Source organism: Oncorhynchus keta, chromosome 25 (assembly GCF_023373465.1).
Source record: "Oncorhynchus keta strain PuntledgeMale-10-30-2019 chromosome 25, Oket_V2, whole genome shotgun sequence".
Lineage (NCBI taxonomy): Eukaryota > Metazoa > Chordata > Actinopteri > Salmoniformes > Salmonidae > Oncorhynchus > Oncorhynchus keta.
This window is the reverse complement of record NC_068445.1, coordinates 23,409,338-23,430,656: the sequence shown is the minus strand read 5'-3', so window position 1 is coordinate 23,430,656 and position 21,319 is coordinate 23,409,338. Positions and strand designations below refer to the sequence as shown.

Here is a 21,319-nt window from a genome sequence, read left to right as displayed (position 1 = left end):
TCCAGGCACTTGTCATCTCCCGTCTTGACTACTGCAACTCGCTGTTGGCTGGGCTCCCTGCCTGTGCCATTAAACCCCTACAACTCATCCAGAACGCCGCAGCCCGTCTGGTGTTCAACCTTCCCAAGTTCTCTCACGTCACCCCGCTCCTCCGCTCTCTCCACTGGCTTCCAGTTGAAGCTCGCATCCGCTACAAGACCATGGTGCTCGCCACGGAGCTGTGAGGGGAACGGCACCTCAGTACCTCCAGGCCCTGATCAGGCCCTACACCCAAACAAGGGCACTGCGTTCATCCACCTCTGGCCTGCTCGCCTCCCTACCACTGAGGAAGTACAGTTCCCGCTCAGCCCAGTCAAAACTGTTCGCTGCTCTGGCCCCCAATGGTGGAACAAACTCCCTCACGACGCCAGGACAGCGGAGTCAATCACCACCTTCCGGAGACACCTGAAACCCCACCTCTTCAAGGAATACCTAGGATAGGGTAAGTAAGGGTAAGTAATCCTTCTCACTCCCCCCCCAACAAGATTTAGATGCAAGTGGCTGTTCCACTGGTTGTCATAGGTGTTTGCACCAATTTGTAAGTCGCTCTGGATAAGAGCGTCTGCTAAATGACTTAAATGTAAATGTAAATGTAAGACATCAACACCATGAAATGACACATCTAGTAACCAAAAAAGTGTTAAACAAATTTTTGATTCGTCAATGTAGCCACCCGTTGCCTTGATGACAGCTTTGCACACTCTTGGCATTCTCTCAACCAGCTTCACCTGGAATGCTTTTCCAACAGTCTTGAAGGAGTTCCTACATATGCTGAGAACTTGTTGACCAATTTTCCTTCACTCTGCAGTCCAACTCAGTGGGAACCACACATGCTGAGATCATCCATTCACCTACTCTGCGTCTCACAAAGACACGGAGGTTAGAAACAAAAATCTAAAATGTGGGCTCATTTCCACTGTTCTAATGTCCATTGCTCGTGTTTCTTGGCCCAAGCAAGTAGTCTTCTTATTGGTGTCCTTTAGTAGGGATTTCTTTGCAGCAATTCGACCATGAAGGCCTGATTCATGCAGTCTCCTCTGAACCGTTGATGTTGAGATTTGTCTGTTACTTGAACTCTGTGAAGCATTTATTTGGGCTGTAATTTCTGAGGCTGGCAATGCTAATGAACGTATCCTCTGCAGCAGAGGTAACTCTGGGTCTTCCTTTCCTGTGGCGGTCCTCATGAGAGCCAGCTTCATCATAGCGCTGGATGTTTTTTGCGACTGCACTTGAAGAAACTTTCAAAGTTCTTGAAATTTTCCAGATTGACTGACCTTCATGACTTAAATTAATCATGGACTGTTTCCCTTCGCTTATTTGAGCTATTCTTGCCATAATATGGACTTGGTCTTTTACCAAATAGGGCTACCTTCTGGATTGAGAAAAGAGTTGTTGAAGATGGATCATGTCTGTCTGAGGTGATGTGGGGCACACACAGGCCACTTCAAATAGTCCTCAAATAGTTCCCTCGCTTTATGGGTGCAAATGGTTAGTAGAACTGTATCTGATAAAGGGTCAGGGTCACTGACAATAGCCTGAGTGAGTACAGACTAGTCAGGGATGGACAACTCCAGTCCTCTGGGGCCAGAGTAGTGTCGTACTTTTCCCCATCCATAGCAAACAATATGCCTACAATTCCATGTTTGACAACATTACATCAGAGTTTGATAGCTTTTTCAAAGTTTACAGTCGTTTATGCAGAATATATTTCAAGGTGAAAATCGAACTGTTCTGCGGTGCACATGCACAGTAGTCCTATGGTTTGTCTGGCCTAGTTAAATAAAGGATAAATAGATCAAATGGTAGCTCCAATAAACACCTGTGGCTCATCATCGAACATGCAGTTATAAGGCCAAATACGCGCCCTGCCAAAACCACTTGAAACATGAAAGCTACAATAAAAACTGTCGATTGAATTTATTTACAAATGGTGGGTTAGGACACTTTTACTTACTTCCATAACGTGGCTTATGTGAATTAGCTTTTTCTTCATAGTACATCCTGCCTCTGTTCCCCCGGTTATGAACTTGATGAATGTTGCCCAACCAATGCTAGCTATCAGCAAACCATAAACCGCGCTTTTGGTTTTAAGATGAGTCAAAACAATATTCTTAGATGTGACACTATCGAGAGAATATTAACTTCTAGTTTTCTAAACTTCCTTTTCTTCGATATGCCTCCTGTCACTTTCTCAGCAGAACTCCCATCGCGTTGTTCACCTTTGCTGGGTCATGTCAGAAAGTGCTTGAGGTTTCCTCTGTCTCAGTGCAAGTGTTCACAGTCAGTGCGCTCTGAACTGGGGTAAATTCTTTACTCCGATTCCGTTGCAAAACGTTTGGTCGGTTGCGCAACGTTTTGCAACGGAAACCGTTTACTCCAAACGGAAAACGTTTCCCAACGAAAACGCGTTTATATTGGACAAATTGTTATCTCCATTTTCTTTTGTCCCGTTTGCTTCCATATGGTTCCTAGAGTACACTGTTTCCGTTGTGCAACCGACCAAACATTTTCCAACGGAATCCGAGAAAATAATTAAAGTATTGATGGACTCTTTGTTTCTCTTTGAGCTTTTCTTGCCATAGCACAGAGCTTCAACAGACCAAACGTTGGGCAACATAATCTGACTAATGAATACCCCAGTGGTGTACTCATTAGACAAACAGTTGCAAAATAGAACGTGTTGCAACTAACACGAGATTTACAATTGGACAAATTCAGGAAAATCCCTCCCGAATTTTGTTCCGTTTGCTTCCGTTTAAGAAACGTTTTGCAACAGAATTGGCGTAATGAATACGCCCCTGATCTGACGCTCTAATTTTCTAGCTGTCCTCAGCACCACCTGGCGACCAATTTATCATGACAGCTGTCCATCTCTTGCTGTCAGAATGACAAGACAGCAAATGAAATGGGTGTCAGTGGAATCATTACAATAAAAGGGTATAAAAAGTGTATCTGATTGGTTTATAGAAAAATGTATGGTGATGATAGTTAGGCTTGCAGACATCAGAAGGTTTCACTTCACACGTCAAGGTTGGGTTCAACTGAAAGCCGGATTACCGGATTACCGAACAGGCACACTTGACACGTTTGGGGTTTGGATAGCATATTATGATAGCAATATTTTTAGAATTGCAGGAAATTAGCTTTAAAAATGCTAAATGTTCTCTTAGCCTCAGGGCAAAATGTGTAGAATAGCAGGAAATTCGCTTAAAACGGCAACATTTTCTCTCAGCCTCATCGCAAAATCGAAATAAAAGCATGAGAGGAGCTATGAAACAGCAACAAAAAAAACCCTGCCCCATGGCAAACAGTGTAGAATTGCAGGAAGTTAGCTGCTTTTCAACAACTCCAGGGGGTGGGGGGCTATAGGAGGTCGATGCTCCAGGGCCCCAAATGCTGTAGTTAGGGCCTGGGTCAGCAGGTTGAGGGGATTCTGAGTGATGCACTACTTTTGACCAGGGCCCATATAGGGCTATGGTCAAAGTAGTGCACTATAAAGAGGGAAGAGGGGGGATTTTGGACACACACATAGTGACCACTAAACACATTTCCTTTGGATTACTCAGCAATGCTTTTTACTCCCTGATCGTTTTGCTAATGGGTTTCGAACAGGCCTGAGAAATGCATATACAGTGAATTCGGAAAGTATTCAGAAAGTATACCCTCAACTTTTCACATTTTGTTACATTACAGCCTTATTTTAAAATGTATTAAATAGTGTTTTCCCCTCATCAATCTACACACAATACCCATAATGACTAAGCAAAAACAGGTTTTTACATTTTTTGGCAAATGTATAAAAACAAATATTTATCATATTTACATAAGTATTCAGACCCTTTACTCAGTACTTTCTTGAAGCACCTTTGACAGCGGTTACAGCCTCAAGTCTTCTTGAGTATGACGCTACAAGCTTGGCACACCTGTATTTAGGGAGTTTCTCCCATTATTCGCAGCAGATCCTCTCAAGCTCTGTCAGGTTGGATGGGGAGCATCGCTGCACAGCTATTTTCAGGTCTCTCCAGAGATGTTCAATCAGGTTCAAGTTCGGGCTCTGACTGGGCACTCAAGGACATTCAGAAACTTCTCCCGAAACAACTCCTGCGTTTCTTGGCTATGTGCTTAGGGTCATTGTCCTGTTGGAATGTGAACCTTCACCCCAGTCTGAGGTCCTGTTGGAAGGTGAATCTTCACCCCAGTCTGAGGTCCTGAGCATTCTGGAGCAGGTTTTCATCAAGGAGCTCTCTGTACTTTGCTCCATTCAGCTTTGCCTCGATCCTGACTAGTCCCCCAGTCCCTGCCATTAAAAACATCCCCTCAGCATGATGCTGCCACCACCATGCTTCACTGTAGGGATGTTGCCAGGTTTCCTCCAGATGTGACGCTTGGCATTCAGGCCAAAGACTTCAATCTTGGTTTCATCAGACAAAATAATCTTGTTTCTCATTGTCTGAAATTCTTTAGGTGCCTTTTGGCAAACTCCAATCGGCTGTTATGCGCCTTTTACTGAGGAGTGGCTTCCGTCTGATTGGTGGAGTGCTGCAGAGATGGTTGTCCTTCTGGGAGGTTCTCCCATCTCCTCAGAGGAACTCTAGACCTCTATCAGAGTGACCATCAGGTTCTTGGTCACCTCCCTGACCAAGGTCCTTCTCCCCCACTTGCTCAGTTAGACCAGGCAGTCAGCTCTAGGAACAGTGGTTCCAAACTTCTTCGATCTAAGATTGATGGAGGCCACTGTGTTCTTGGGGACCTTCAATACTTCAGATTTTTTTTAGCACCCTTCCCCAGATCTGTACCTCGACACAATCTAACTCAAAAAAAATTCCGGGACACTGTAAAGTCCATGGAGAATAAGAGCACCTCCTCCCAGCTGCCCACTGCTCTGAGCATTTCTCTACGGCTGGCCATGCTTTCCACGTGGCCCCCCGGTCAACTGCCCGGCACCCTCCACAGCAACCCGCCAAAGCCCCCACCATTTCTCCTTTACCCAAATCCAGATAGCCAATGTTCTGAAATAGCTGCAAAATCTGGACCCCTACAAATAAGCGGGGCTAGACAATCTGGACCCTCTCTTTCTAAAATTATCTGCCGAAATTGTTGCAACCCCTATTTACTAGCCTGTTCAACCTCTCTTTCGTATCGTCTGAGATTTCCAAAGATTGGAAATCTGCCGCGGTCATCCCCCTCTTCAAAGGGGGTGACACTCTAGACCCAAACTGCTACAGACCTATATCTATCCTACCCTGTCTTTCTAAGGTCTTCGAAAGCCTAGTTAACAAACAGATTACTGACCATTTCGAATCCCACCATACCTTCTCCGCTATGCAATCTGGTTTCAGAGCTGGTCATGGGTGAACCTCAGCCACGCTCAAGATTCTAAACGACATCATAACCGCCATTGATAAGAGACATTACTGTGCAGCCGTATTCATCGACCTGGCCAAGGCTTTCGACTCTGTCAATCACAACATTCTTATTCGCAGACTCGACAGACTTGGTTTCTCAAATGATTGCCTCGCCTGGTTTACCAACTACTTTTCTGATAGAGTTCAGTGTGTCAAATCGGAGGGCCGGTTGTCTGGACCTCTGACAGTCTCTATGGGTGTGCCACAGGGTTAAATTCTCGGGCCGACTCTCTTTTCTGTATACATCAATGATGTTGCTCTTGCTGCTGGTGATTCTCTGATCCACCTCTACGCAGACGACACCATTCTGTATACTTCTGGCCCATCCTTGGACACTGTGTTAACTAACCTCCAGACGAGCTTCAATGCCATACAACTCTCCTTCCGTGGCCTCCAACTGCTCTTAAACGCAAGTAAAACTAAATGCATGCTTTTCAATCGATCGCTGCCCGCACCTGCTCGCCCGTCCAGCATCACTACTCTAGACGGCTCTGACTTAGAATACGTGGAAAACTACAAATACCTGGGTGTCTGGTTAGACTGTAAACTCTCCTTCCAGACTCACATTAAGCATCTCCAATCCAAAATGAAATCTAGAATCGGCTTCCTATATCGCAACAAAGCATCCTTCACTCATGCTGCCAAACATACCCTTGTAAAACTGACCATCCTACCGATCCTCGACTTCGGTGATGTCATCTATAAAATAGCCTCCAATACCCTACTCAACAAACTGGATGCAGTCTATCACAGTGCCATCCGTTTTGTCACCAAAGCCCCATAAACTACCCACCATTGCGACCTGTACGCTCTCGTTAGTTGGCCCTCGCTTCATACTCGTCGCCAAACCCACTGGCTACAGGTTATCTACAAGTCTCTGCTAGGTAAAGCCTTATCTCAGCTCGCTGGTCACCATAGCAGCACCCACTCGTAGCACGCGCTCCAGCAGGTATATCTCACTGGTCACCCCCAAAGTCAATTCCTCCTTTGGTTGTCTTTCCTTCCAGTTCTCTGCTGCCCATGACTGGAACGAATTGCAAAAATCTCTGAAGCTGGAGACTCACATCTCCCTCACTAGCTTTAAGCACCAGCTGTCAGAGCAGTTTACAGATCACTGCACCTGTACTTATCCTATCTGTAAACATCCTATCTGTAAACAGCCCATCTATCTACCTACCTCATCCCCATACTGGTATTTATTTATTTATTTTGCTCCTCTGCACCCCAGTATCTCTACCTGCACATTCATCTTCTGCCGATCTACCATTCCAGTGTTTAATTGCTATATTGTAATTACTTCACCACAATGGCCTATTTATTTCCTTAACTTACCTCATTTGCACTCACAGTATATAGACTTTTTGTTTTCTTTTGTGCTACTGTATTATTGACTGTATGTTTTGTTTATTCCATGTGTAATCTGTGTTGTTGTATTTGTCGATTTGCTATGCTTTGTCTTGGCCAGGTCGCAGTTGCAAATGAGAACTTGTTCTCAACTAGCCTACCTGGTTAAATAAAGGTGAAATAAATAAATAAAACATTTAAAAATCCTGTCTTGGAGCTCTACGGACAATTCCTTCAACCTCATGGCTTGGTTTTTGCTTTGACATGCACTGGCAACTGTGGGACCTGATATAGACAGGTATGTGCCTTTCCAAATCATGTCCAATCAATTGAATTTATCACAGGTGGACCCCAATCGTGTTGTAGAAAAATCTCAAGGATGATCAATGGAAACAGGATGCACCTGAGATCTAGTTCGAGTCTCATAGCAAAGGGTCTGAATACTTATGTAAATAAGGTATTTCTGTTTTTTATACATTTGCAAAAAATAAGATGCAACGTAACAAAATCTGGGAAAAGAGAAGGGTTCTGAACATTTCCCGAATGCACTGTAGGCTGACAGGCTGCACCAGTACCTTTTCACACCATCAATCCGACCTGAACCATATGGTTCCGACTTGGATTTTCTTTTCATATTCTCCTTTCCAGCATTGTTACAGCAACTACGGTGGATGACATGTAACCAGACCAGTGTAGTACAGCTCGGTATGGCTTGGCTCAGTTGGGCGGTAGTGCGAAAAGGGTATATGTGCCTGCCTGTAGCAATTTATGAATTATTTTAAGTCAACCAGCAGGGACCAGGAGTAATCTGTGATATGCTGTGAAACTTCTCTTGTCTCTGCTGTGCTAATGTTGCCATTGCAGGGCAATAAGCAGGCATTCCATTGTAGACATTTTCAAATACTGTGTGTGAGAAGGCATTAACTCCAAATTCCAAGTTACATTTACATGTACATTTGATCTGTTTGTTTTGTTGGAAGGTTTGTTTTTCTAATTAAAATGGAAAAGCCAGGGGTAAATGTAATTACTATTCATGCTTAATGCCTACTAGCTATGAAAACAAGCCAGTGAATATGGAAATGTCTTTATTGTTGCTGTTGTTTGTGTTGTTGTTTAAAACTAATACCATAAGCCCTTACTTTGGTTCAACTGTATCTTTTCCTACTTTATAGACTGGAATTATAGTAAACTATACTGTTAGGTTCTAATTCTCAGAGTATAAACTCAACGGACACTATGAAAGCTAAGTTAATTCTCCCAGAGGGTCAATACAGCTGCATCAGACAAAACATGTTTCCAACCAACACAAGTATGTATACTCCAATTTAGATGCACTCCTCCTTCTCTCCAACCCTGACATATTTCATGGTTCAACAAGAAGACGAAGTGATGGGGTAATAAACCCATCCTTCCCCCTTAAGGTGACCTGACCTGACCTCAACCCCCTTGATGTCAAATCCAAAGATTTCTCCCCTTATCAATGCCTGCCACATGTGATCGCTTCCCTGCTCAACTCACGTCTGTCATGGTGCCTGGTACCAGACTGTGTCTCTTCTCCTCCCAGAGGATCCCTCCCATAGGATCCCTGATGGCTAACAATAACATATCCTGACATAATGTAAACGTTATACATTACCCTCTCTTCCTCAGTGACATGAATAAGTATATTTCATATTCTCAGAACCCAACAATACTAATTGAAAATTGACCTTTTTTATTCCCAACAACAATTGATATCTGATTTGCAAACATTGAAGGCACAGTAACTCATACAATTACATTTTTTGAGTTGTGATTGTGAGAACTAAACAATGCTATTGTTATTGAGGTGTAGTGTTTTTGCGCCCATGCTCTCCAGTGTGCATGCACTCTGACATAATATTGTCTCCAAAATTACCTGCAGTAGATCTATTTATGTAAGCTGCAATGTACTCAATGTTGTGTAGCTTTATATCCAGAGGAACACATGATTTAATTTGCTAGAGAACATCATTCTTTATTTCATATACTTGACGCTCATAAACAGCACTGCCTGCGATTCCTGCCAATCCCCTTTAATTAAAACAATATTCGCAGGGCATCGTTTGGCAAATATTTCTCTACACAGCTTCATGTTTATAGACCTGCCCACGATTGGCATTCCTTTCACAATAATATACACATCTATATTAATCTGAGCACACACCTTGTTCACTTCAACAAAATGGCTAAACAAAAACTAACTATAGTGACACATTAACTTTAAAAAAAAAAGTTATTCTGGTAGAAGAAGAAAAATAAGTTTTCATACACGCATGCAAGTTTATATACACAGTAGTCGAGGAGACACAGATGTACAACATGGGGTTATCGCTTGAACAAAGCTGGAGACGCATCACTCAATCAAAAAGCATAAAAATCCCCAAATTACAGCATTGATTATGTACAATATTTACACACACATACAGCGAGGGAAAAAAGTATTTGATCCCCTGCTGATTTTGTACATTTCCCACTGACAAAGACATGATCCGTCTATAATTTTAATTGTAGGTTTATTTGAACATTGAGAGACAGAATAACAACAAAAAAATCCAGAAAAACGCATGTCAAAAATGTTATAAATTGATTTGCATTTTAATGAGGGAAATAAGTATTTGACCCCCTCTTAATCAGAAGGCTTTCTGGCTCCCAGGTGTCTTTTATACAGATAACGAGCTGAGATTAGGAGCACACTCTTAAAGGGAGTGCTGCTAATCTCAGTTTGTTACCTGTATAAAAGACACGTGCCACAGAAGCAATCAACCAATCAGATTCCAAACTCTCCACCGTGGCCAAAATCAAAGAGCTCTCCAAGGATGTCAGGGAGAAGATTGTAGACCTACACAAGGCTGGAATGGGCTACAAGACCATCGCCAAGCAGCTTGGTGAGAAGGTGACAACAGTTGATGTGATTATTCGCAAGTGGAAGAAACACAAAAGAACTGTCAATCTCCCTCGGCCTGGGGCTCCATGCAAGATCTCACCTCGTGGAGTTGCAATGATCATGAGAACGGTGACGAATCAGCCCAGAACTACACGGGGGGATCTTGTCAATGATCTCAAGGCAGCTGGGACCATTGTCACCAAGAAAACAATTGGTAACACGCGACGCCGTGAAGGACTGAAATCCTGCAGTCCCCCTGCTCAAGAAAGCACATATACATGCCCATCTGAAATTTGCCAATGAACATCTGAATGATTCAGAGGACAACTGGGGGAAAGTGTTGTGGTCAGATGAGACCACAATGGAGCTCTTTGTCATCAACTCAACTCACCGTGTTTGGAAGAGGAGGAATGCTGCCTATGACCCCAAAAACACCATCCCCAACGTCAAACATGGAGGTGGAAGCATTATGCTTTGGGGGTGTTTTTCTGCTAAGGGGACAGGACAACTTCACCGCATCAAAGTGACGATGGACGGGGCCATGTACCGTCAAATCTTGGGTGAGAACCTCCTTCCCTCAGCCAGGGCATTGAAAATGGGTCGTGGATGGGTATTCCAGCATGACAATGACCCACAACACACGGCCAAGGCAACAAAGGAGTGGCTCAAGAAGAAGCACATTAACGTCCTGGAGTGGCCTTGCCAAACGTCAGCCTCGAAACCTTAATGACTTGGAGAAATCTGGAAAGAGGAGTGGGACAAAATCCCTCCTGAGATGTGTGCAAACCTGGTGGCCAACTACAAGAAACTTTTGACCTCTGTGATTACCAACCAAGGGGTTTGCCACCAAATACTAAGTTATGTTTTGCAGAGGGGTCAAATACTTATTTCCCTCATTAAAATGCAAATCAATTTATAACATTTTTGACATGCGTTTTCCTGGATTTTTTTGTTGTTATTCTGTCTCTCACTGTTCAAATAAACCTACCATTAAAATTATAGACTGATCATTTCTTTGTCAGTGGGCAAACGTACAAAATCAGCAGGGGATCAAATACTTTTTTCCTCACTGTACACACACGCAAGCAAACACATACTCACACAATACCCCCAGAAAACAAAATAAATAGATACTTATTTATATTTTGTAAGATATCATAGTCAATGCTGTCACAATTAGGTTAAGAGGCTTAAACACATCCAGTACCCATCATATAGCTGCAATCCTTGTTCATAAACAACTGGTACCTTATTGAATGCATATCACTGCTGAGGTGGTAACAGTAGTCAGTAGCTGTGGTTTGACATCAGCCTAATGAGAATGGCTTTGCCATGTCACTGTTACTACTATAAATACTCAAGTTTAGTTGATTATGTCATCACTTAAAAATCATGAAGTCGTCAAAAAGTCAGTTGTTGCTAATTTGTGATGCATACCAAGACACAAACAATCAGAAAACAGACTTTACTGTATCCAAGACGATGTAAAGCAAACACAAGCGTACACCCCTACGTGTACCAATTATTGGAAGCCTGCCCTGTTCTTTAGATATGAGGAGGGGGCAAGCAGACAGCAGTTTTGATACAGTGGACTACTAAAACTACGATATACTCACAGAAACAGCACACACACAAACAGGCGTGCTACACCGGCAGTAAGCCACATAAAACACTACAGAGCCATATAGAGATGTAGACCTGTGAATTGGATGTGAAAACACTACAGAGCCATGTAGAGATGTAGACTTGTGAATTAGATGTGAAAACACTACAGAGCCATGTAGAGATGTAGACTTGTGAATTAGATGTGAAAACACTACAGAGCCATGTAGAGATGTAGACTTGTGAATTAGATGTGAAAACACTACAGAGCCATGTAGAGATGTAGACTTGTGAATTAGATGTGAAAACACTACAGAGCCATGTAGAGATGTAGACCTGTGAATTGGATGGGAAAACACTACAGAGCCATGTAGAGATGTAGACTTGTGAATTAGATGTGAAAACACTACAGAGCCATGTAGAGATGTAGACTTGTGAATTAGATGTGAAAACACTACAGAGCCATGTAGAGATGTAGACCTGTGAATTGGATGGGAAAACACTACAGAGCCATGTAGAGATGTAGACTTGTGAATTAGATGTGAAAACACTACAGAGCCATGTAGAGATGTAGACTTGTGAATTGCATGGGAAAACACTACAGAGCCATGTAGAGATGTAGACTTGTGAATTAGATGTGAAAACACTACAGAGCCATGTAGAGATGTAGACTTGTGAATTAGATGTGAAAACACTACAGAGCCATGTAGAGATGTAGACTTGTGAATTAGATGTGAAAACACTACAGAGCCATGTAGAGATGTAGACTTGTGAATTAGATATGAAAACACTACAGAGCCATGTAGAGATGTAGACTTGTGAATTAGATGTGAAAACACTACAGAGCCATGTAGAGATGTAGACTTGTAGATTTGACTTGTAGATTTGTAAATGAACTTTGTATTGAATCATGTTCATAGTGTACACACAGTGTGTATATCTGGCTAAAATATTTTGTTACTGATTCTAAAATGTCATCCAAACTGTCAGTATGGTGTTTCATTTTTAAAATTTATAACAAGCACTGAAATTGTTTACTCAAAAAGTTGTACAACTTTAAAAAATAGCTTAGAATATGCAAGCAGTTACACTCACTCTAATACAAGTAGTTAATAAATAGCTTATTGCTCTCAGTTTCTCCCCAATTCAGTTTAAATGAGATCATCTTCCAACTTCATCTCAAAAGGGGGGGGGGGCATCTTTTTTTAAACCGATGAAACGGATAGGATGGATGTTGTACCTTATCTGTCACGGTCACACCAATGTAATGATGTACTTGAAAATGCTGACTGTAGTGAGAAGGGACATCACATACCACACACACAGTTAACTTCCTGTTTACCTACTGTACCCTTCTGTTTTCTATGCGGAGAACGCTCCACCGAAGGAGAGGCACATTTTAAAAAAGGCCCTTCAGTATCTTGAATAGGAAGCAGCATGACATGTCTATATAAATTCAATGCCACAAGCAACGTTAAACAGAAACGCCAAATAAAAAGGCTGAACATTAACAAAGCCCTTTCTGCGAGCCTGCATACAATACAACATATAGGAGGAGAGAACAATATTACTGAACATAAACAAAGCCCTTTCTGCGAGCCTGCATACAATACAACATATAGGAGGAGAGAACAATATTACTGAACATAAACAAAGCCCTTTCTGCGAGCCTGCATACAATACAACATATAGGAGGAGAGAACAATATTACTGAACATAAACAAAGCCCTTTCTGCGAGCCTGCATACAATACAACATATAGGAGGAGAGAACAATATTTTATACAGAGAAAAACTATGTTTAGAACAGCTGCAGATACATACCTGCAAATAATGTAAATATCTTAAGACATATTGATAGATTTAGTATGTACACTTCAAATAACAACAATTACAGTTATTAAATATGGCCTTTTTATTCTTGGGTAGAGAACTGGTGCAAAGGGCTTGGAGATCTGAGTGTCTATATGTGAATGTGGTAGTCTGGGGTAGAACACTGATAAAAACCTTGTTATGCATCTGTCAGTGTAAAGTAATAAACTAACATGTTATTATAGTTTCTGATGTTATCTGTGAGAAGCTTTGCTTCAAACCAGCTCCTGCGGGTTAAATCATGTCCATCACCATGACTCTTCGTGGTTGACGGTTCAGGGTATGTGTACATATCCAGCAGACATAACAAGTGCAGGGTACATACAGTAGAAACATCATGTGAAAAGACAGGAGAACACGTCAAGCCTAACAAAGATCCATCTATACTCTTCACGGTAGCTCAGAAATACCCTTGTTCTCGCTCTGGTTCTGCCTCCCTGCCAGTCTGGCTGTCTCTCTGTCCAGGCCACCTGTGTTGCAGCTGTGTGATCTCTCCATTCTTTCTGATCATCTATTCCCCCTTCTCTCCCACAGCAGGCTGGCTGTGCTCATTACAGCTTGTTTTTCCCTCTCTCCTCCATCTGTTTTGGCCTAATAAAAACACATTGATATTTACAGCCCTCACTAACTCTGTCCCTGCAATGGCTCCAGACAAACTGTACTCATACAGTTCAACGCAACAGGCACTACTAATATTAACACAACTCTCATATCACTAACCCAGTACTGATTCCACCAGCCAACTCATATCCGACAGCCATTGACACTGATATTTCCTCACACATACACCACTGATCTAGACTTCACATCAACCAACTATAGAACAGACTACAGGACCCACAGAGTTTCCTTCACAGCTAATACTATGATGGTATGGATGGACATAATCCACAGGCAATAAGTCATATAGTTAGCCAATGAGCCACAGGCTTAACTAAAATATCCACTAACTGTTATGATTATGGCATGATAAAATAAGATTAAAATATTGATTTCATCTTAGAGGGGTGTTGTGACATTCCCAAACAATACATTCACTAAGAAATAGGAGTTCTCTCTCGACCCCAGGGATGTATCCAGAAGGTCTGGTACATGGGTCCTGTACATAAATACATTGATAAAGTAAAAGTATACTGTTTTAAAGAGATATGGGATGGGGGATTATGCAATTGAACTCCCTGTGAGACCAGAAGGGGCAATAAAGAAATCAAATGTCAAAATCCATAAGGAAACATTTGAACTAAACCCTTTGCACCATTCTGCGCCTTGCTTCCCATGCCGTCCCCAGGTTTGGCCCAGGTCTTCCCCAGATGAGGTGGTCCTTCCTGGGGCTACATGAGGACGTTGGCCCGAGTATCAGGCAGCCGGAGCCCCACCAGACCTCCACACACCAGCACAGATGAGGCCAGGAGGATGGGGATGGCCTTGGTGATGCCAACCAGCGAACCAAAGATCACATTCCCCAACACGGCAGCTAACTTACACAGAGCATTACAGAACCCAAAACCTGTCCCTCTGAGAGAGAAAGAAAGAGAGAGAGATAGAAACAAATTACAAATGCAATTGAATGATTTAAAGGGTTTTGTAAGTATATTTGTGTGTTTGTGCATGTGTGTTGTGTGTACATAGAAATGGAGTATTCCTATAAAGCTTCTAACCATACCTCCTGTCTGTAGGGAAGGACTCTGTGGTGACCACGTCCAGTGAGTTCCAGGCTGATATGCTCAGGCCGTTGTAAAGGCACAGCATGAAGATCATCATCGACTCACTGGTGCCGAACCACAGGAAGAAACAACTGATCCCTGACAGAACCATGGAGCCACCTGTCTCATACACAAACAGACACAGGCACACACACACACAAGCGCACACAAACACACAACCACATTCTTTTTTATTTTAACACCCTACAGTAATGCTCATGACAAAGGTAGCCCTAAGAACAGACTATGCAGACTGTCTATGTATGTACCTAACATCGAAAGGCGTCCAATCTTATCCATGAGCAGTGCAGAAACAATGTTGCCGGGTAGAACAGCTAGAGTTCCCAAGAAGTTGATAAAGTAGACCCAGTAGGCGCTGTAGTCGTCGTCAAACGTCATCTGACAGCCCGTCTTGTTGTGGTGGAACGAGCTGTCGATCACCTCTGTGCCGTCTATCAGTTTTGATTCATCGATGTCTGCCATCAAAAATAGGGAAAGAAGCCTGGCTGACTCAGTACAATAGCTGAGAAAGCACAATACCCATTCACCCATTCTCTGTGTAACCATATACTGTGTCTATGAAACCATATACTGTGTCTGTGTTGCAAAATGGAATATAACTTTTTTGATTCTGGAGTGATGGCTTAGAAGAAAAGTGTTTCTGTCCGTCTGTCCGTCTGTCTTACCAGTGTTGTAGAAGAACGCCTCGATGAAGGTACAGTTCCGGAAGTAGGATCCCACCGACGTCACGTCGTCAAAGTAGCAGTTACGGAAGGTGGAGTCAATGAAGGTGACGGACTTCAACTTCATATTAAGAAATCTGGACCGGTCAACAGAGGAAAGTGTATGTGTGGACATGGTTAGTTACTAATGCCTACATTTACATTGAACTCTTTGGTGGCTTTTCTGTATTCAGCTTAATAAAGTTGATCCATCTTATCTAGTTGACAGAGACAGTGCAGATAAATCAACATGCCATGAGAATATAAAAGTGGCATAATAATGATTCACATTTTTCATCCATACTCCATTTTAGTCTATAAAGTCCCCTTTTTATTGAGGATGAAGTTATAACTACTTGACCATGATTCATTAGTGTGGAAGTTTTCTCCTTCCTTCCTACCTGTCGCTGATGAAGACCCCGTTGGTGTGGATCTGGTTCTCCAGGGTGAAGTTGAAGGTGAAGTCCTCGATGCGTTCGTTGCTGTGGATCTTCACCTTGGAGGCGTAGTCGTCTGCCTGAAGATGCTTGATGACGTCAGGGAACCACACAGACAGGCCGTAGTACCTGCATCCACACACACAGATACAGTGGCGTCGCAAACACACAGGTTAGATTATGTACGTACCACAAGGTGGGTGTAGGGAGTCAAATGAGTGGATATGACTTAACAAATGGGCAGAAAGACAGGTCTTTACAGTATATTAAACCAGAGACGGTCTAAATGTATTGGCACTATAGGGGAAGAATGCAACATTTGTGTTGGGTTTTTTCTTTTCCTCAGGTTGCTTGCATTCCCATCCTGTCACACTGAGAGGAGAGCCCAATGGAAGTGTATTGATTCAGTAGTTCTCCTGAGAGCAGGGAGCTGCTGCATTAGACAGCTGACAGAAATGCAAAGTATCTGCAAGCTCACGCCTCTGCTATTTCCTGACGAAGGACATTAGCATATTTTGACTTCTATGTACATCTCTAAATGGAGAAACAAAACGCTCTATCAGGAGAGAGGGTGGGAGCGGCAGTCTATTGCATTACAACACAAAGCTTACCCAAATGACAGTGTAAACCACACAATAGCCAGCTTGATAGTGTTTTCTTTCAGAGGGTAGTCAAAACACTTCATAAAGTTAACCAAGATCTGCGTGGAGAAAGAAGAGAGACACATCAATAATGATTTGTGAGAGTGCAGTGCAGGATATCATGACCATCTAGCGAGCCAAAAGGTGGAGAGGCAGAGAAAACCCACCCCACGTAGCTCTGTCTTTGACCTGAAGAGGGCCTTGGAGACTGCGTTCCCCGACTCTGACTTCATCTCCACCAGCTCATCCAGATGCTTGGGGATCTTGATTCTGTTCACCTGGGATGGGGATGATGGGAAATTGAGTTTTCAATAACATAATTCAATCAAAAGTTATGTTAATGCTGTTTCTTTCATGTAGGCTACTGCTGGTGGAGAAATGTAACTGGAAGGTTGTCTGTGTATCATCCCTTCATTGGATATCCCTCTCTGGGTGGTACAAGGAAACACGGACCCTGGAGCCACCTCTAAGAGGAATTGGAATTGACCTGGTTCGCTTACAGTATGTATCCACAACTATTTTGCATTGCAATTGGATTTTCCCATGGAAACATGTAGGCTATGCACATTCCTTAAAGAGATGATACCCAGGTTTTGCAATGCCAGATTGATTGAGCCCTTATGGTATTGCATTAGCAGCAAAATCCTCCATCTGAAAAATATAGGCTACAGCTTTATCGTGGTTTGCTAGAGCTTTATTTTACTTTAAAGAGGTTTGTATCAGAGGATTGAAAGGCTTTATTTTGCTTTACAAAGACAGGAAATCTGACTCCAAATTCAAAGCTCTAAATGCGGATCGATTGGGATGCTCTTTCCATCGTGTGTTTGAATGACACAAACCGCCTTTCAAAACCTTCTCATATCACAGATATGATCCTCAGCACAGATTTGAACAGGTCACAGTGGCGCCGGTTATACAGGCTGGGAACAACTCACGGTGAAGACTTTCTCCGGCTGCCCACGCGCTCGCATGTTGGTGTCATGGATCTGCTTGAGGATCATCCAAGCCTCGTCATGCTTCCCCACCTGACAGGAGGGAGAAAGCAGAGGGAATGAACAGGATTAATGGAGAAAGAAATGGGAGCGCTCCTCCGTGACAGTCATGCTCACACAGGAGGAGATGGGCTGAGATGACAGGAGTCACGACAATGATGACTCATTTTACTTCAAAGGGTAATTCTCCTACAGTAACAGGCCTACTGTCACAGACCTTTTGCTTTCTTATTTGCCATCGCAGACACACCATGGGAAATGGCGTGGAATGTGTAGCCAAGGCCTCTGCTGCTGAAACATTAGGCTGACTCACTGTTTGCCTCATAGGCCTTTCTGTTAAAGAACAAATTATCTCAAACTTTCACAAACACTCTTAAACATGATAGTAACCTAGGATAATGCACTCTGTTCAATGGTTTTCTGAGGAAATAGATGCTATAGGGCTTTAGGCTAAGGGCCCTGGGCTAATGATAACCAACTATCAGGCTTTATGCCTATCTGGGAATGGATTGGTCTACAGTTGCCTATTTAGTTGCCTAAACTGTTCAGATTGAAACTCTTGAACTGAAAAGCTGAGACCATTCATGCCCACCAGAGGAGGCTGGTGGGAGGAGCTAAAGGATAATGGGCTCATTGTAATGGCTGGAATGGCATTAATGGAACAGAGTCAAACATGTGGATTCCATATGTTTGATACCTTTCCATGGACTCTATTCCAGCCATTACGACGAGCACGTCCTCCTATAGCTCCTCCCTCCAACCTCCTATTATTCCCCCACTGATGTAGCCTGTGAGGGGCAAACATTCTCCCTAAAACCCCATTTCCCATAATGCTTTACCTTACCTCCAGGTAAAACCTGGGGCTCTCAGGCATAAAGGTGAGAGCCACCACAGCACAGACGCAGGGCAGGGCGCAGACCACCACAAACACCCTCCAACTATGGAACTGGTAGGCCGAACCCATACTGAAACTCCAGCCTGTAACCAATCACACGCAAGAGAACCCATCAGCAACCAATCACATACAAGAGAACACATCAGCATATTTTACATTAGGGTCACATTCTCAAGAGAGGGAGCCTCAATTTTTTTATTCATACAGTATTTAGCTTGTCGTTGGTCTCATAGTAACTCAACATTGTCAGAAGAGTTTGTTTTTTTAAGTTACTTTTGAGCAACTGGTTGTGGCTTCCCTTGGTGATTTGATGTCTGTTCTAGTTGCACAATTCCTATGGTGTTTATTCTGGAAGACCACACACCCAACATGGAAAGGAAAGAAAAGGACATTTTAAACCAGCTGGCAATTATCCTTGCCGGGCCACTCATCCACATTGCTCCGGCCAAACGGCACGCCCACTAACGTTTCTTCACCACAATGAGTCTGGATTTGCTTCTACTCCGACGACTTCTCGAATGCAAACCAATCAAAACGTTCTGATTGGTCCCAGAAACCGATGGGTTGAATGAGAGCTGGCCTAAATGAATCATGAATCATGCATCACGCAATTTTGACGTAAGCACAAACAACTTCTAGGATGGTGCTGTGGGTTCAGATGGATCGATCGATAGAGCTGAATTAAATTCAGTATGAGTCAGGCAACAATTATCCTGCAATTCAGAATAGCAATATCACCAGCAATGCTATTGAACTGCATATGGGTCCCTTGGGAACACTGGTTGAATGATATCAGATGTATTCTCATCAGGTGGAGGGCTCTAGATCTTTCACTCAAACAATGTTTTGAATGGTGTTATGGGAGTCTTGTAATGTGAACCTGATTTAACGCTGTTAATAAAACATGTCATTTAATGAAAGCTGGCCCCACCACTGCAGTGGGACGTGTGAGAGGATAGATGAATGAATCTGTGGAGGCCTGGGAGAGCTTTAGAGAGACAGGTTCATTGAATGTGCTGGAAAATAAGTGATTGTTAAAGTTAAAAAGGCGCAATTATTAATGAATTAAGTTAAAAAGGTGCAATATGCAGACATTGCTCCGACATTTTCTGGTGGCTAAAATTCGAATAGTTCGCCTAATTTCAGTTTATGTGACAAAACAAGCAAAACAAGTATAGACAATCATTGTACCATCTAAACCACTGTGAAATATATTTTCAATAGCCCAAAATATTGTATTTTCAGCTGTTTGAAGCTGGTGTACAAAAACTAAAGTAAAAGACGCAAAAACTAAACTTAAGAACAGGAAGCATAGAAATAGCACACATTCATACTTGCGTTAAATGAGAATTATCTATAACTCACATTTCTATGTGAATTTGGTCAGGCCGCCCAAAGAGTTACATATTACAGCTTTAAAATCATGTTGCACCTGATCTCATCCGACAGGCAGACTGTGTCCCATTAATCATCATAGCAGCAACACACACACAATCAATTTCCATTTCCCCCTTTCTAAATGACACTTATCTCAGCACATTGTAAAGTCATTTTCTGGAGCATTCAATTGGAGAGGAACGTGCTGGACTAGTGATGTCTTTGAGTTGAAAACGGCTGCTAAATTATATCTTTCCTCAATCATTGTAATTAGTACACAGCCATGTAAACAATCTTAGCCTCAACACTGAACTAGCCATGTACAGCACTACAATTTATGGTGTTCTCCCTCAGGCACAGTATAACCATTCAAACCTTTAAATGTATGTTTTTTTTACCTTCTGTGAAATAGATTATAAATATCTTAATTGTTGCCCATGTCAATGGGTGTTGGTGAAAATTCGAGGGAACATCTAAAAAGTCAAACATCTTTCACAGTAAAAGGGTGAATAGAAAACGAGGCTATTTTTTGCTGTCCTCATGTCCTTTGTACTGAAAATGACTGTTCTTCTGTGTGTGGGAATGTAGCTACATTAGTGTAAAAGGGTAAATGCAGTGTGTGTGTGCTTATGTTACCTATTCGTATTTGGGGAAAAAGGGAGAGAGGGGGAGGTTGTCGTGTTAGTCGTGACCTCCCACGTCTCTCCCTCTGGATTGTGTCTTTTTGCACATGCTTTGAGGGAATAATACCATTATCCATCAACAGGAGAGGGAGGTAAGGGGGTGGGAGATGTTAACGTTAATGTGAGGAAATTACTGCTGGGAAATCATCTAAACAGCAGATTGAAACTGGATTTTATACCATTGTTTCTCAACCACTGTGGAGGTCAAGCCAGCTATGTTCAAAGCAGAAAGAAAGGTTGTCATAGATGTTGAAAATGCATTCCTTTTAAAGAGCAATGGCTCTAATTCTAGAGTGTTATGAGAATTCTGATATATTTTCAACCACCCAACACAGTACAGTGGTGGCACATGTAAACTCTACATCCTTTTGTGCACTCACTGTGTTAGTGTTAATGTATAAGACTGGGGTGTTACTGTGGTTTTGTGCTGAGTAATGATGACGCAGTCCTGTAGTTGTGTGTGGAACGATGCCAAGGATTCCCAATAACGTATTACCATGAAGACCATCTTAATTCCTTACATTCAGGGTATTGTGTGTGTGTTAATGTGGGTGTTGGTGTAAATGCATGTGTTTTTGCATGGATGGAGGCATGTGTGTGTGTGTGTGTGTGTGTGTGTGTGTGTGTGTGTGTGTGTGTGTGTGTGTGTGTGTGTGTGTGTGTGTGTGTGTGTGTGTGTGTGTGTGTGTGTGTGTGTGTGTGT

The 21,319-nt window shown here is 42.6% G+C and overlaps 2 protein-coding genes across 15 annotated transcripts in view; both read right to left on the bottom strand.

Annotated features, from left to right (window-relative positions):
* LOC118358437 (ras GTPase-activating-like protein IQGAP1) overlaps positions 1–2,590 on the bottom strand; it is a 90,290-nt gene extending 87,700 nt beyond the window's left edge. Inside the window, exon 1 of one of the 2 annotated variants that reach the window (XM_035736270.2) lies at positions 1,994–2,590. In XM_035736270.2, the coding sequence (XP_035592163.1) occupies positions 1,994–2,039 (46 nt within the window). In that variant the 5' untranslated portion in view covers positions 2,040–2,590. The remainder of the gene's footprint in view (positions 1–1,993) is intronic. The other variant, XM_035736269.2, reaches the window with a different exon arrangement.
* An 8,219-nt stretch (positions 2,591–10,809) lies between these two features.
* LOC118358435 (synaptic vesicle glycoprotein 2C-like) overlaps positions 10,810–21,319 on the bottom strand; it is a 73,214-nt gene continuing 62,704 nt past the window's right edge. For 9 of the 13 annotated variants that reach the window (XM_052478961.1, XM_052478966.1, XM_052478967.1 and 6 more), the window contains 10 exons: positions 18,506–18,639; positions 17,605–17,694; positions 16,837–16,947; positions 16,640–16,728; positions 15,993–16,157; positions 15,556–15,689; positions 15,139–15,345; positions 14,830–14,989; positions 12,112–14,681; positions 10,810–11,775 (listed from right to left, as the gene is read on the bottom strand). In XM_052478961.1, coding sequence (XP_052334921.1) covers positions 14,498–14,681; positions 14,830–14,989; positions 15,139–15,345; positions 15,556–15,689; positions 15,993–16,157; positions 16,640–16,728; positions 16,837–16,947; positions 17,605–17,694; positions 18,506–18,639 — 1,274 coding nt within the window. In that variant the 3' untranslated portion in view covers positions 10,810–11,775; positions 12,112–14,497. Of the gene's footprint in view, positions 11,776–12,015; positions 14,682–14,829; positions 14,990–15,138; positions 15,346–15,555; positions 15,690–15,992; positions 16,158–16,639; positions 16,729–16,836; positions 16,948–17,604; positions 17,695–18,505; positions 18,640–21,319 lie in introns of all 13 variants that reach the window. The other 4 variants (XM_052478962.1, XM_052478964.1, XM_052478963.1 and 1 more) reach the window with 4 other exon arrangements.